Raw genomic sequence first — 14,008 nt, 5'->3', positions numbered from 1 at the left:
TCCTTCCTGCAGCGAGGACGCCCAGTCACTCCGGCGCTGTTCCAGGCCGGGCGGGGGAGGGCGGCTGACCGGCCGGAGCCTGCGGACCTGGCCGGCGGCGCGGGCGGGAAGTGGGGGGGAGGAGGAGGCTTCCTCGTTTCCCAGGTGCTGCCCTTCGGGACCGCAGCGCTCTGGAGGATGGGATAGTGGAGAGATACGGCCCCCTTGGAGAGCCCGAAGAGGGAAGTAGAAGTGTGTGTCTATTGGCGGGTGGGGATGGTGATCCGTGTCATTCGGAGATTTAGCCTTTTTTTTGGGTTGCAAAACCAGGAATCGAAGATGGGAGCTGTCCTGGAGTGCCCTTTGCGCTTTTCACAGGAGCCCTGGCTCGTGACTGAGGCGGCTGGCCTGGGGCCCTCTGGCCATCTTCCTCTTATCTGGAGGCCCAGGTCCCTTGCTTTTTCCCCAGGAGGGAGGGGCTAGATGGACACCTTCCTCTGCTTTGCTCACCGGCACCTTGGATAGGGGTGGTAGGGGTTGAGCTTCAACTCTCTCAGATGCCTGGGGGGCAGGGGTGAAGAATCGTGCCATTGTAGTCACAAGACCAATATTATGTAACCGGAGGCTCTCTCCTGGAGACTAAGGTGGCTTTTAACTACTGTAACAGAGTTGCCCCTTTGGACTTTGGGAATGAGGCAGTGGAGCAGGTGAGCTTGCAGGCAAAATGGTGCCAATTTCATACTTTCACTTTGCTGTCTAACCAGGCCCCACCCCCACGCCTGGGTTTGTAAACAGTGCCCCCTTCTGAGTGGTAACCTGGAATAGGCCTCCAGGTGACACTAGTTTTTCTTCACTTGTACAGAGCCTTATAAGAACCTTTCTCCCTGTGCTGCTGTTGTACCTTTGCTCAGACCCATTGAGGTTGCCCCATTTATCTCATTTCAACCTTTGGTATTTAAAATGAAGATGTTGATTTGCCCAAGGTCATGTAACTAGTCATTCCTTGAACAGTGTTCTCCGAATCTTTCCTCAGCACCATGTGGTGCTCACACTCCAGTTGAGGCTCTGACTTTTCCTCTCCAGAATGTGGGGGCAGAGGGTGCTGGTCTACTACCTCTTTGCTCTGCTAGTTTCTGCCGAAGTGGAACCAGCCCTGCTTAGTTTGACAGTGCTATCTAGATGAAGGGGCCTTGGATGTGGTCAAGGGCTGTCTGGCAGGCAGCTGGCATGTGTGCATTCTCTGTATGTGGTGCAGGCTCAAATGGTGGTGGTGAGTTCTGTTTTCCCTTTCAGCCATCTAGCACACAGGCTAATGTGAACTCAGAGATCAAGGTGGCCTGGAATGATACCAAGGATCTGCCCTTGAGCAGGCAGTCTCCTGTGCAGCCTTGTATCAGATAGAGCTGGAATGACAGCATCTCTTGTCCATTGGGCTGGGCCACAGAGTGGTGCTTTTAGGGGTGGGATGATGGGGGGGAGATTGTTACTGCTCCATGTGTTGGCACTGTGGTCAAGGACAAAGGGCTCATCCCCTCTGTTCCTGCATAGTACCTCACATGCCACTTGCCAGCCAGTTCCTGAGATTCCTCTTGTCCCAGGAAGGGTCCATGCAGGGTCTGCCTGGGAACTCTGGTTGCTATGGGATGAATGGCATGGCCCTGACAGCAGGGATATGAAACAAGGCTGTTAAAATAGTAATTCTTTACCTTTCTTAGGCACCTTTTTAAAATGCTTTATCTCCAGGTTTTTCCCAAGCCTCTGATTTTTTAAGGGAAGGAAGGCTTCAGCATTCCTTTGAGAAAAATAAGATATTGTCCCCTAACATAATACCTTTCACATCACCTAATAGGTCAGTACTTTTTGAATGAATACGTTTGGCATGAGGAAGCAACACACCAAAGGAATGACACATCAGTGTTGAAGCTGGGTCCAAAATTAGGGCTTTCAAAAATTATATTGAGCTTTAAAAAATGAACATTGTACTGAGGAGAGTGTGGAAGCAGAGGGGAGGGTGGGACAGAGACATGTCCCATGTCTGTGTGACCAACCAGCCAAGTCTGAGGTTGCCTTCCCACCCTCACTACCTCTAAGGGGCATCTCACCCTGGAGTACTTGAGAGAAGGCATAATTATCATCTCTGCCCTACTGAGCATTGATGGCCTGGAATATACCCTACCCCTTTTTTTATAGGGCAGGGGTTGGCAGCATTTTTCTGTGAAGGGCCAGATAGGAAATACTTTTGGCTTTGCAGGGCAAATAGTCTCTTGGAACTACTCGACTCTGCCATCGTAGCATGTTCCTGCAACACTTTATTTTACAAAAACAGGTGGTAGGCTGGGTCTGACTGATGGACAGTCGCTTGTAGACTGTCCTTGTCTGCAGATGTTTTCATATAACTAGTTAATCCTTACAGCAACTCGCGATAGAGGGCTATCCTCATCTGCTAAAATGAAAATAATCAAATGCAGGAAGGCCAAGTGACTTGTCTAAGACCACAAGAGATAAACTCAGGACCAGGAGTCAGGCCTACTGAGTCCTAGTCCAGCTTCTTTCTGCATTGATGCCAATGATGTAATGAATGGTCATTAAATCAGGGACTTATTCTGTTCAAATGTTAGGATACCTGGTTTATTCTCAGGACAACCCTATAGTCCCCATTTTACAGATGATGACATAAAAACACAAAGATTAAGTCACTTGCCCAATGACACAGCTAGTAGATGATACACTGTAATATCATCTTGACTATTGGTGCTGTTCAGAATATCGGAAGTAAATTTTAGAGTTGGAAAACCTCATTTTGCCTATGGTAAAAACTGATGATTTATTATGTCCTATTGGCCCTATATTTCCCAGGGTGGCCCTATATTTCCCAATGTCTCTGCCAAAGCTTAGGAGCTCCCTCTCCTAATGCTTCACATCTGTGTTTTCTGTTGCCCTCACCTTCTATACTCCCCTCTTGCACTGAGACCCCACACCCAGCAGCTAATGTTCACTGCCCAGAGCATGGAGTTGTCAGCCTTACCTCTCTGCTCCTTCTGTAGTGTCACCATGTCTGACCGGAAGGCAGTGATCAAGAACGCAGACATGTCTGAGGACATGCAACAGGATGCCGTTGACTGTGCCACGCAGGCCATGGAGAAGTACAATATAGAGAAGGACATTGCTGCCTATATCAAGAAGGTGTGCTGGGACAGTTGGGACTGATGGCCATGGGTGGGGATTGACAGCTGAGCTAACCTCCAGGGAGATCTGGAGCTGGGGACGTAAGAAAGCCTGTATATCCTATGCAAACAAAACCCTAGGAACTTGCAAAGCAGACAAACTAGCTAGTGATTCTGAATTGCCCAAGCATTCACTTTAGGAGTTGTTAATAGCTCTGCTAGGGGTGTGTGTGTGTGTGTATGTTTACTTTTACAGATAATTATGCTACTGCAAGGCATTGGGGAAGGATAAGAGTATGCAGATACACTTCAGAATTAAATATTTCTGGCCCAGTTCAGAACTATTCAAAATTAAGATCGAGGATATTTGAAAGAATAAGATGTACAAATTTTGAGGGAACTACATCATTTAAAGTGGGTATGCCTATAATAATCCTCATCATGTAGGAGGTTTCCTTTTCTTTTCCTTGAAAAGGACTCAAGTACTACATCACCCCTTTCTCTCTACATTCTTAATGAAAGGGTGGGCTCAAATATATAATTTTTAAGAAATGGATGAGCAATAATGGGGCCATAGGTTTGGTCCCTGAAAAATTCCTGAGTGAATTCGTGACTGGATATGGTTAACATGGTGAGGAAGCAGCTGTGCCAAAAGTAAGGAAAGGGGTACTGGGGCCCCCTGATTCCCAGTCAGGACCCATATCCATTGGAGGCATAATCCCAGTGTTTGATATTCTCAGCTCTGACATCCCAAGAACATGTGTAAGAATGGTAGCAGTCTGATCCATTGAAGTGGTAGGGTCTCTGAGTTTTACAGAACTGTGTTTTCCTACCCAAATGGGTGGAATGAAAAGAAGAACTCCTAGTGTCCTGAGAGACTTTTCTGGGTGTGGAGCCAAAGGTTGCAGAGCCATTTGGGAGCCCACCTTCTTGCTGTCCTATACTCTGAGAGCCAGAAGAATCCCCAGATTTTCTGGTCCAGCGCTCTTATTTTGCTGATGGAGAAATGAGAACCAGGGAAGTGATTGGCTCTCCTGTATTACACATAGTCTTGAGCCAATGTTGAAGCTGGGTTTGGTTTTTACTCTCCTAGTACTTGGAGAGTTGTGTGGTAAGGGGGCTGTGAGGAGACCAGACAAGTTGTATGTTGAGCATGTTGAGGGATAGAACCCCAGAGTTGGCAGCATTGGTGGGCCCATGGTGGAGGGCTGCTGCCCTTTCATGGCCACGGCAGAATGCTTCTAGAACTGAGTCTGCAGGCTGAGCCACAAGGTAGTAGGGAGCTGATTAGCTCTAAAGATTTCCTGTGGTTTTGATGGTGAACTTGTGCCCCTGAGGGAATTGCCTTGATCTCATGGTGGAGGTCCTTGTCCTGGTACATACAGCCCACACAGTGCATGGCACACGGGAGTGCCTTTAATGTTGTCTTATATAGTACTGCCTCCTGGTACTCCCGATGCTTGCTCTTGTTTTGCTTTAATGCCTTAGTGTTCAGCATTTGGAAATGCTGGTTTAGTAATGTGTGAGGCAGTGGGTGGTGGCTCCCTATTTGTGTCATGCTGTTTGACAAATGGTCCTTTATTCTACTGGCCTCTTAATTCCCTTGCTGAAGAATCCCAGGGTGGGCTAGGGGTGGCATGAGGGGGTGAGGTAGCTAGAGGGAGGAGAGATGATCAGGGTGTAGAGTGCTGGAGGCTCAGGGGAGACGAATAATGGAGCCTTTGTGATGTTCCATTATTAATGAGGGGAAGAGTATCCTGGCCAGCTTTAAAACCTGAGCTTCTGAGGTTCGGGGAGGGAACCCCAGGCTGAGGGATGGGGTGGGGGTGATAACAACTAAACATGTATCGGTGCTAGAGTTGCAGGGAGAGACTCCCATTCTGATTTCTCCTTCTCCAGCTACCCTAATTACTTTTTTCTCTGCCTTTATTCTTTTTTAGGAATTTGACAAGAAATATAACCCTACCTGGCATTGTATCGTGGGCCGAAATTTTGGCAGCTACGTCACACACGAGACAAAGCACTTCATCTATTTTTACTTGGGTCAAGTTGCAATCCTCCTCTTCAAGTCAGGCTAGGTGGCCGTGGTGAAGGTGTCAGTGGCGGCGGCAGCGATGGCAAGCAGGCGGCGTTGCTGGGACTGTTTTGCACTGGGGCCAGCATCAGGATGTCCTCTCCAATGGCTGTGCTACTGCATGGACTGTATACTCGATTTCATGTGTATGTCGCAGTAAACAAAACCAAACCTCTTTCTGTTTAGTTGCCTGGGGGAAGAAGGCTGCTTTATGTTTATTTTTCAAGACTTTAAAAATATTTTTCGGTTGTATTGCACTAGGAGATCTCTCCCACCCTCTCCCTTTTGTTTTTCTTTCCCTATACAAAATAAAAGGCCCTCCACAAAGACTAGGCAGCCGAAAGACTAGGAGGGCTGAGGAAAAGAAATAGGTCTCTGGAGGTGGAACTAAAACTGTGCAGCTGCCTCTTCTGGCGGTGGATGCTGCTTTGGGAGGGCCAGGGAGGCTGCAGGGGGACAGTGTTGGGATTGTCAAGGAGAAAGGGATAGGAAAGAAGGTGGAGGGATTGATCTAGTACCAGGGAGAATATTCCACTGAACTGTGATTCTATGGCTTGGGGCAGGGGTGGGGTGGGGATGCGTTCTTTAGGGGGCCCTGAGATGTGTTTGTCTGTGGTGTGTGGGAGTGGGGAGCAGACTTGTCTTGCTGTCTTTGTCAGAATTTCTAAGTAAGGGCTGTGTCTTTGTGGATTACCTTCTTTTGTTCTTCCTGCCAGAGATCATGACAGGAGGATGTTGGGGGTAGGATTAGCTTGAATTTTTTTTTCTTTACATTCTTCTCCTGTCTGCTCCCTGCTTAGCCCTCAGTTTTCTCATTCCTCTGGAGTTCTCTTAGAGCAGCCCCTGTTGTTAGTTGGCTGGCAAGGGAATTTCTGGTGACTGTAGTTCCTTAGTTAGGTCTTAGCAATCAAACCAAATCGATGTGTCTCTTGATTCTTCTGTGTATATGTGTGTGTATGTGTGTGTGGGGTTTGGGGTAGAGGGGAGGGAGGGGGCAGAACAGTGTGGAATCTCTAGGGTGTATGGGTAGGTAGGGGGTACAGTTAGTTCTAAGTGGGCCTTTGTTAAAAGCCTCTGGGGATATCTGTTTTGGAAATAAAGATAGGTGTCCCCTCCTTGCTGTCATCTAGCCCAGACACTCTGCTTGCTCTTTGGCTGTCTGCTCCCTGGGAAGGCTTTAGGAGGACCACCCAGGACAGGATGACCGTGCTGCCATCTGCTCTGGAGCTGGGTCTCAGTGCAGAGGGACAGTGACTGTGGACGGTTGCAGTCTCTGGTGGGAGGTGAGGATAGAAGTGATAAAGAGCTAAGAAAGAGGAGCTTCTGGGAGCCTTGGAGGAGGTCAGTCTTGCAGTGATGAAGCCAGATAGCAGGAGATGGAGCAGGGCCATGAGAGGAGGAGATTCTGAGGAGGATGCAGGGGAAGTCTTGTCTGTTAATGAAATAGGAGTGGGGTGGGGTTTGGGGTGGGGTGGTCATTGCCGTTTGAGCTGCTGATTCTCATGAGTCGCCTTCAAAACTCTCATGTAGGGTTGACAATGTGGGGGGTGGGGGATCTAGCTTATTCTTTTATTTTCAAGTCCATTCTTGGGGCTGGTGGGGAGGCAGGAGAATACCCCTCCCTCAGCCCTTAGTGTGTGCTGAGCTTGCTTTGTGATGTTGGCAGGGGAGGGGGGGACCTGGGTGGTGACTGAGTTCCCTTTATCAAACCCTTCAGTGGGCACAAAATTGAGTGCTTGATTTTAGGTTTTATTTTTTTATGAATGTCCAAATCTGTGTTTCACCCTGCCCTCCCAGACTGTGTGGCCAGTTGAAAGTGTCTGGTTTGTGTTCATCTCTCCCTCATTTCTGGAGCAGGGCCCGAGACCCTGCCACATCTCCTATGCTCTGCATCCACGCCTCTTTTGGACATTAAAGGTTGATTGATGCACTTCTGCGCTCTTTGGGTCTCTTTGGGGATAAGGGCTTGGCGTGGTGGCAGTGGTGCCACACGGGGTGAGGGTGGAGGGTATCCAGGGTGGAGTAGAATGGGGACTGAAGAGAAGACCAGGCACTAGATACTGATTGGCCTATAGCCGCACTTATTTGTGCCTAGGCTTATGCCCCTTAAGGAGAGGAAAACTAACCAGCAGCACTCACCCTTAAGGGCTCCTGGGTTTTGCCTTTCTTGATGGTGATGGCCAGGTGAGTCATACTTTGTGTGTTTGGGATAGTAGCTGCTGCCTTCCCAGCTGCCATCATGGACCTGCCTAAGCTTTGCTGCCTCAGCTTTTGCCCAAAGCTCTTACCTTTTCATACACCTCCCTTCTCAGCTTCCCTGAACCTGGAGACTATTTAGCAAAGGGTCTGGCCACTCCGAAATGGAAAGTTGGGGATATTGAGAAAGATGGAGCCTCTTTTGGTGGAAGCTAAGTGATTCTCTCAATCCTCTGTCGCCCAGACACACAACTTAAGAAATCAGCAGTGCCAAGATTTCTGAGAGTGTCTTCCAACCCCTGACTCTACACCGTCGTGTGACTGCAATCCTCGTGGAGGTGTTAGGGAGCCAGAGGTGCTTTGCCGTCTTTGTATTACTATTTATTTACTTAAAAACATTGAAGAGTTCTTGTATGCTTGGGCCTAGGATGCTGTTCACACAGGAGAATGAGACAGGCAAGTTCTTATGTGTAGAGCAGACATACACACACTGATCAACTTTTTCCAATAGTGATAAATGTGTTATCAAGGAAATGAACTGGGCAGTGAGTTACTGAGTGTTAGAGGTAGGTAGATAGAGTTCCTCAGTTAGGAAGGTGGTTGGCTGGTCTTAGGGAGAAGCTCTACCTTTGGGACAGTGAAGTCCTAAGGGATTAAGATGAGAGAAGATTAAGATGGGGCTCTAGAGAGCCCAAAGTTCTGTTACTGCCTTAGCTGTCATGAGTAATTCGACAGAGCTGGAGCTTTGGGAGGGAGAGTGAGGCCATGGTTCACATTTCATCAGGGATGAGTGTTTCCAGAGCCAAAACTCATCTACTTTCTTCCCTGATGAAAGAGGCAGTCCAAGTGGATCTGTGAACAACACATTCCTGCATAGGTAGGTAGGTACACATCTGGAAGGCTAATCCTGCAGGGCTTCCTAGAGGAGATGAGCCTCCACTCTCTGGGGCCCAGAATGGGAAAGTATGTGAGCATGTGTCACTGAAGGGACTGTGGAAAGCAGATGGAAATTGTGGAATTCTCTCAGAAGAATGTAGCCATTATTAGAACTGTGCCCATAGGAGCATCAATATGCTTCTTGTATCCTGTTCTCCAGTCTTCTGGGGACCCCCTTTGACTGAACCCAACCAGATGGCAGATGACAAGGCAGACCCAAGATGCAGTCTATAGGGTTCAGTCCCCCTTCCCACAGGGAACAACAGGAAAGAGCAAGGTGGTGACAATCTAAGGGAGGCAAATGGGTAATAACCAGCGTGGTAGGGAATCTTCTTTGTCGCTGTGGCGCTGTCGATCTCTGTTCCCTGAACTCTAGTGTCCTCCAGACTAGATTTATTAGTCTCCCCACTAAATTATTCTCTCACCTCCTTTCAGTCTTTGCTCAAACATCCTCTTGTCAGAGGGGCTTTCTGACATCCTGTGCAAGATAGCGCCTCTCCCCCATCACTATTAACCTTACCCACTTTAATTCCACATAACATCTGCCAACGCTTGACGTGTTTGTTTTTTGTTTACTTTCTGGCCTCCAGCAACTAGAATATAAGCTCTGTGAGAGCATTTTTCTCTTAACTGCTTATCTTCAAGAACACAGAACAGTGCCTGTCCTGTAGGAAGTGCTTGATACATACAGACTGGTCAAATGAAAAAAGGGTGCGAGCAAGCCTGGGCAGGCCTGGTGTCCCAGGGCAGCCTTCCCTTTTCTGAAGAGAATGGCTGCCTTAGGCATGGCTCTGCTTGCTGCCCAAGCCTTGCCACCTTGAAGGGCGTGAGAGGGTCACTCCCAAGTGTATTCAAGCCTCAGCCACTCTTGCTTGCCGGTAGGGGAGGATGAAATAGTGTGTTCATAAAATGCATTTTATTTTTAAAGCATTTCAGTTTGTGTTGCTGAAACCTGAGAGCACCCCCATGAGCTAGACTCAGTAATCATTAGCCACATTTTTGGATAAGCAGACTGAATCAGAGAAGGTGAATGGCAAAGCCCATGTAGCTGGTGGCATTACTAGAGCTTAGCACTGTGATGCACAAGGGCTTAACTGGGTTTGGCAGCAGGGGTCTCATGGATACTCTTTAAGATGTAGGCCCAGGTCTCTTAGTAGTGAATCCCTGATGTTCCCTCTCTTGGGGCTCCGGTTTAGCAAGGACAGCGAGGATACTTTCCTCTCTCCCTCCTCCTTACTCCTCTCTACTAAGGATTGAGGAACCACCGCTTATTCCTTAAGGCCTTTGGGAGAGATGGGTCTTCTGGTCTTAGAAGGGAGAGCAGACACCTAGAGTTCTGACCTCTTAGGCCTCCCCTGAACAAAAAGCGTAGCCCCTTCACTACCCTAGTAACAATTATGACCTGTCGCCTGTTGAGGTCAGGTGTGCCTGTGTGTCTGTCTTTGTGATGTATGTGGGCTTGGTGTCCACACCAATGTACGTGAATCATACCCACAGACTGCTACTGTGCCAATATAGAGGTTCATAAGAAAGATAAAAGAGAACCAGCAGAACCCCAGGTTCTGCCTCTCCTTCCTCCCTTTGCCCAGATAAAGGTGTACAGTGTTTGTGGTGAGGCTGCTGGACACTGCTGTTTTGGGCTTTCTAGAGAGAATGCAAACATGCAAAAACAGTGTGGTAGTGTAGGCAGAACAAGATCTAGAATCAGAAGACCTGGAGTCGAATCCCAGCTCCAGCACTTACCCACTGGATGAACGTGGACAAGCTGCTTGATCTCCCGGATCCTGGATTTCTTCATCTGTAAAATGCAAACAATATGTGTCTTTTCTAAAGGGAAAGATCAAATGACATCATGTATGTGAAAATGCTTAAAAATGGGTGATGATGAATACTGATTATTAGGGTATCTAATAAAGTTGGGGAAAGAACAAAATCCCCCCTCACACCCTATTGCACCACCAGCCTTCTCCCTCCCTGCTCAATTATACCCATGTTATAGGGAAGGAAACAGGGAAGAAACTTACCTAAGGTCACATGGATGCTCGCAACAGTTGGGATGCAGAACTTGATCTGACTCCCAGGCCAGGTTTGATTTTGATTTGCAGTGGCAGAGAGGACTAATTTTTCACTAGGTTCTGAGCTCCGTACTGAACTGTGGATTGCCCTGTACTTGGTGGTGGTGTACAGTTCAGCAGTTTTTAACATATACACAAACTTTTGCAGCCATCACCACTATCTAATTCCAGAGCATTTTTATCACCCCCAAAAGAAATTGTGTACCTGTTTGCAGTCACTTGCCATTCCCTCTTCTCCCCAGCCCTGGGAAACCACTGACCTACATTTTATCTCTATGAATTTGCCTATTATGGACATTTCATATAAATGGAATTGTACATGTGGCATTTTGTTTCTGGCTTCTTTCACTTAGCAGGATGTTTTCAAGGTTCATTTGTGCTGTAGCATTTATCAGTACTTCATTCCTTTCTCTAGCTGAGTAATGTGTGGGCATATCACATTTTGTTTATTCATCTATTGAGGTACATTTGGGTTGTTTCTACTTTTTGAGTATTGTGATTAGTGCTGCTATGAACATTGATGTACAAATTTTTGTGTAGATATATGTTTTCAATTCTCTTGGGGCATCTTTTATTTTTTAATGTCAGTTTTCTATTTTTAAAAAATCTAGACAGGTTGGCAAATTTTTTTTCTGTAAAGGGTCAGATAGTAAATATTTTAGCCTTTGTGGTCCATATGACATATGTATATAGATTACAATTTCTGAACTCTGCCATTCCAGCGTGAGAGCAGCCATAGATAATACGTAAACAAATGAGCATGGCTATGTTCCAGTAAAACTTTTAAAAAGCAGGGGACAGACTGGGCCTGTGGACCATAGTATACCGACCCTTAGTCTAAATGACACATTCACATGATACATTATTCTAAAGGCACAAAAAGCAAAAATTCTCCCTTCCACATCTGTCTTCCAGCTACTAGGTTACATTCCTTAGAAGCAATTAATGTTATGAGATTTTGTGTTTCCTTTTAGATACAGTTAATAATGAGCATTAAAGTGGCTATATACTATTCCAATGTGTTGCAGATAGTTTAATCAACACAAAAAAACTGACATATCTGAAGGTACACCCTAAAAGACAGAACACTATTTGAGGGGTGTTGCACTGACCTGCCTAATCTGACTCCTCCATCAGAATAATCTTCTGAACTCCTGAGATTTGCCCAGTCATTTTGGGGCCATGTCTGATGAAAGCTTAGTGATCCCTTTTGGGTCAAAAACAAGCTCCGACTCTGAAGAGATGCAAGATTTTCTCAGATGATTTGTGTGTCAGTCAGAGTTCCACCAGAGAAACACAACCAGTAGGATATGTTCTGTCTTGTCTGTCTTCATATCCATGTATCTGTCATCTACCTAGATTTAATGCAAGGAATTGGTTTATGCAGTTGTAGGGGCTGGCTAGGCAAGTCCAAAATCCACAGGGCAGGCCGTGTGGAAGGGAGGCCTGGAAACTCTCAGACAAGAGCTGACATTGCAGTCCACAGGTGGAACTTCTCCTTCTTCAGGGAAACCTCAGCTTTCAACTGAGTGCATCAGACCCAATCATATTATCTAGAATAATCTCCTTTACATAAAGTTAACTGATTATAGATGTAAATTACATTTACAAGATACTTTCTTTACAGCAACACCTAGGTCAGTTTTTGAATAACTGGGTATTACAGCATGGCCAAGTCAACACGTACAATTGATCACCACAGTCCATGTCTTGTTAACTTGGCACCCGTACACATGTCCTTAAACCATTTAATCTCTCAATAAAGACAATAACAAAGTAAAACTTCTGTCTGTCATGACACAGCTAACCTGTGTACAACTGAAAATATGCTCTTTTCCTGGGAAAGAATTCACAGTCCTTGACTGGTGTTCGCTTTTATCCTTGATAATCCAGTAACTTTAATAATATGTAAAAGTAGCTATTTTAATAAATTTTATGTTGGATGACAAGGGGATAAGAGAAGGGAAGAAAAAAATATATACATAAACATGCAAACATTCATAACACAATAATGAATACTCATAATAATTATAGTACTTCAACTGTTCACATTGATGTGTTTTATAACTACTGGTATTATAAAATTACTGGTTATAGCTGGTGTGTATAACTGCTTTCCTTCACTACTTATTCCATATTTTCTTTGCCTTCCTCACAAAACTCAGAGCTGGTTGTGGTTCTTTGCCTTGTGGTGGGGGGGGGGGGGCAAACTTTCATTCCTGAAGGGTCTTGGAAATTAGAAGTCTTACCTGCATTGAGTTATAGTTTTCCACTGGCTTTAATCACCATAGGGCATATCCTAAGGGATCTCTCGTATTCCAGTCATAACTTTTCTTACCTTCATTGTTTAGTAGCAGCCTAATTTCCCTTTGGTAGTCAGGAGGAATCACCCCAGCCAGTGGAGTAACTCTTCATTGCAAAATGATCCATGGCAGCCTTAACTTCCAGTTCAATGAAATAATTGTGACTCCTGGTGAAAGCATTCCTCCTTTTGGAATGAAGACCTCCAGATCAGCAAAGCATAAAGCCACAGGGATGGGAAGCAAAGATTTACCAGTGGACCACTAGGGGTGATAGTGAGTTGTGGGTGCCATTTCATTTCTACTACTGATCCCTGGAACCATGAATCCTAGCTATGCGACAAATAGCACCATATGTGGGATGCTGAGTTGGAGTATATGTGGTCTCCCGAAGGACATTGCCTCAACCCTGCAAGGTGTTGTGACCAAGCTGGCAATGTAACTAGATCTTCAAAAGGCCATTTCGTCTTTCTATCAGGCCATCTGCTTCGGGATGATGGAGAACATGGTAAGACATGAGCATGGGCCCATTGCTGCACTGCTGTGAAATGAGTTTATTCATCAGAAGCACTGCTGTGTGGAAAAATGGTGGTGGATAAGGCATTCTGGAAGTCCATAGATGATAGTGTTGGCAGAGCATGAAATGCAGGGAAAGTAAATCCAAATCTAGACTGTCTGTTCCAGCAAGAACAAAGTGTTGCCCTTTCATGATGGAGGGAGTCCAGTCAACCTGCCACAAGGTGGCTGGCTGATCACCCCAGGGAATGTTGCTGGAGCTCAGTGTTGGTCTCTGCTGCTGGAAGATTGGCAGACTGGGCACTCAGCAGTGGCTGTACTCAGGCTGGCCTTAGTGAGTGGAAGTCCATGTTGCCGAGCACCTGAATACCTTCCATCCCTGCCACCATGTCCACTTTTCCAGATTCCTATAGAAATGAAATTGTACAGTATGTACTTCTTTGGGGCTTTGGTTTTTTCACTCAGCATAATTATTTTGAGATTCATCCATGTTGTTTTTCTGTGTATCATAGTTTGTTCCTTTTTAAAATTGCTGAGTAGTATTCAATTGTATGGATATACTAAAGTATATTTATCTGTTCCTCAATTAAAGGACGTTTGGGTTTCCATTTTGGCAATTATGAATAAAGCTGCTATAAACATTTACATACAGATTTTTGTAGGTTTTTATTTCACTTGGATAAATAACTAGGAGTGGGATTGCTAGATCTTATGGTAAGCATATGTTTAACTTTATAAGAAACTGCCAAATTATTTTCTAGAATAGCC

General features: G+C 45.9%; 1 protein-coding gene across 3 annotated transcripts in view; it reads left to right on the top strand.

Moving 5' to 3' along the window:
* Positions 1-5,392, top strand: part of DYNLL2 (dynein, light chain, LC8-type 2) — a 16,686-nt gene extending 11,294 nt beyond the window's left edge. The window contains exons 1-3 of one of the 3 annotated variants that reach the window (XM_011953713.1): positions 1,918-1,949; positions 3,030-3,162; positions 5,084-5,392. In XM_011953713.1, the coding sequence (XP_011809103.1) occupies positions 3,031-3,162; positions 5,084-5,221 (270 nt within the window). In that variant the 5' untranslated portion in view covers positions 1,918-1,949; position 3,030 and the 3' untranslated portion in view covers positions 5,222-5,392. Of the gene's footprint in view, positions 1-1,917; positions 1,950-2,767; positions 3,163-5,083 lie in introns of those variants that run through there. The other 2 variants (XM_011953712.1, XM_011953711.1) reach the window with 2 other exon arrangements.
* The last annotated feature ends 8,616 nt before the right edge of the window (positions 5,393-14,008 follow it).

This window comes from Colobus angolensis, unplaced genomic scaffold (genome assembly GCF_000951035.1).
Source record: "Colobus angolensis palliatus isolate OR3802 unplaced genomic scaffold, Cang.pa_1.0 Scaffold37, whole genome shotgun sequence".
In the NCBI taxonomy this organism is placed as follows: Eukaryota; Metazoa; Chordata; class Mammalia; order Primates; family Cercopithecidae; genus Colobus; species Colobus angolensis.
The sequence above is the reverse complement of the archived record's forward strand: the minus strand, read 5'-3'. Positions and strand labels throughout refer to the sequence as shown.